Genomic DNA, 1831 nt, shown 5'->3' on the forward strand with positions numbered 1-1831 from the left:
GTTTCTACTTGATGCATCTGAAGGTATTCTGGGATTTCCTTGTTGGAGAATGAGTTCATTTCTTTTGAAGGACTGATTCATTTATACATAACAAATTCTTGTAGGAGACTTTAACCATCATAGTTTGCTTTTACATCTTTACCTTCTCCACAGTCCTCTTTCACATTTAATTTTTGTATCTGCCTTAAGTTCATTTTGATGTGTTGCATGTTTTACTGTGGACGATGAGTCTTTGGACAAGCCATTGTCTTCCTTAGGGCTGCTTTCACCTTCTTGTTTCTAATTGTATAAATGAAGGGATTCAGAAGAGGTGTGAGGATAGTATTTAGCACTGACACCACCTTATTAATCTTAAAGGAAGAGTGTGTTGTGGATCTCAGGTACATGAACAAAATAGCACCATAGAGCAGGGAGACTACTGTCAGGTGAGAGGCACAGGTAGAGAAAGTCTTCTGTCGGCCAGTGGCTGAAGGAATCTGTAGGATCGTGGGCAGGATATAGATATAAGAAATCATTGCGAAGAGGAGTGACCCTGGGATCACCAGGAGCTCCGGAATGCTTGTGTCTGCACAGGCTGCTTTCAAAATGGGACCAACATCACAGTAGAAATGATTGATGACATTGTTGCCACAGAAGGGCACCTGGATGAGCAGCAGCATCTGACCAAAGACAATGGTAAAGCCTACCACCCAGGAACTGAGGGCAAGTCGCAGGCAGAGGTTGCTGGTCATAATGGTGGGGTAGCGAAGGGGCTTGCAGATGGCCAGGTAACGGTCAAAAGACATGATGGTGAGGATAAAGAACTCAGTGGTGCCCAGGAAAAAGTGGAAGAAGGCCTGCAATAGGCAGCAGGGGATGCAGATAGCTGTTCTTGCCACCACAAAAGTTTCCAACAGTTTGGGGATGACTGTGGTGGTGTTACCAGATCTCTAAGAAGGACAAGTTGCAGAGGAAGAAGTACATTGGTTTTGTAGCTTGGGCTCTGCCCAGACAATGGCAATTATGAGCCCATTGCCTGCAAGGTTAATATGTAGATGAAAAAGATGACTATAAAGAGAGGGATCTGTAGTCCTTGGATATCAGGAAAGCCTAGGAGGATGAACTCTGTGATTGTCATGCCAGTCCTCATGTCCCTTGATACCCTAGAAAGACAAGCAAGAAAGTAGCTTCTTCAAATCTCATGCTCAAATACAGGTTGGACACAAAAAAAGGAGGATTCTGAGTCTATTTAAGGTCCTTCAGGGCACTCCCCCTCCTTTGCATACACATATACACCCTCAGCACTCCTTCGTTACTCAGGATTGGGCTTGTCCTTTTGCCAGCTAAACCATCTTTTAATGGACTTTGAAGGTACTAAGTACACTTGATGAGTGGAAAAGTACTTTTCCATCCATATACAGCTATGAGAATGATCACTGCAACATGGTTTAACTGTCAATAATCCATATGATTTTTTAAAGTGTATACAATGGTATGTCTACATCAACTGAGCTGTGGGTTCATAAGAAATAATCCACACTCCCCTTTTATACTCCAATAAAAGAAATTCTTGATTTATATTACAAATATGTTTAAGAAAGCTGATTTTACAACCCCCCCCCACATCTCTCTGGGTGTATTTATACAAGTAAAAATCATTGCTGTTATATATTAGCGGTGAAATACTAACTTAGATAATAGAACAGATGTTTTTCTCAAGAATCCACTTCCAAATTCTAATTCAGACTCATAACAAAGGAGACTAAAAAACATTCAAATGAAATGAATAAAATTGCTAAGCAAGTAGGAAAATGTACTAAGCTTTAATTTAAAATGCCAAGACCAGCTGAAT

General features: G+C 40.9%; 1 protein-coding gene across 1 annotated transcript; it reads right to left on the minus strand.

Annotated features, from left to right (window-relative positions):
* Positions 1–212: 212 nt before the first annotated feature.
* LOC116646926 (olfactory receptor 6X1) lies at positions 213–1129 on the minus strand. The gene is given in 4 exon segments (XM_032427980.1): positions 213–920; positions 922–968; positions 971–1021; positions 1024–1129. Coding segments are annotated over 4 exon segments (912 nt in total).
* Positions 1130–1831: the final 702 nt, after the last annotated feature.

The sequence above is a fragment of the Phoca vitulina genome, unplaced genomic scaffold (assembly GCF_004348235.1).
Source record: "Phoca vitulina isolate PV1807 unplaced genomic scaffold, GSC_HSeal_1.0 scaffold38, whole genome shotgun sequence".
Lineage (NCBI taxonomy): Eukaryota > Metazoa > Chordata > Mammalia > Carnivora > Phocidae > Phoca > Phoca vitulina.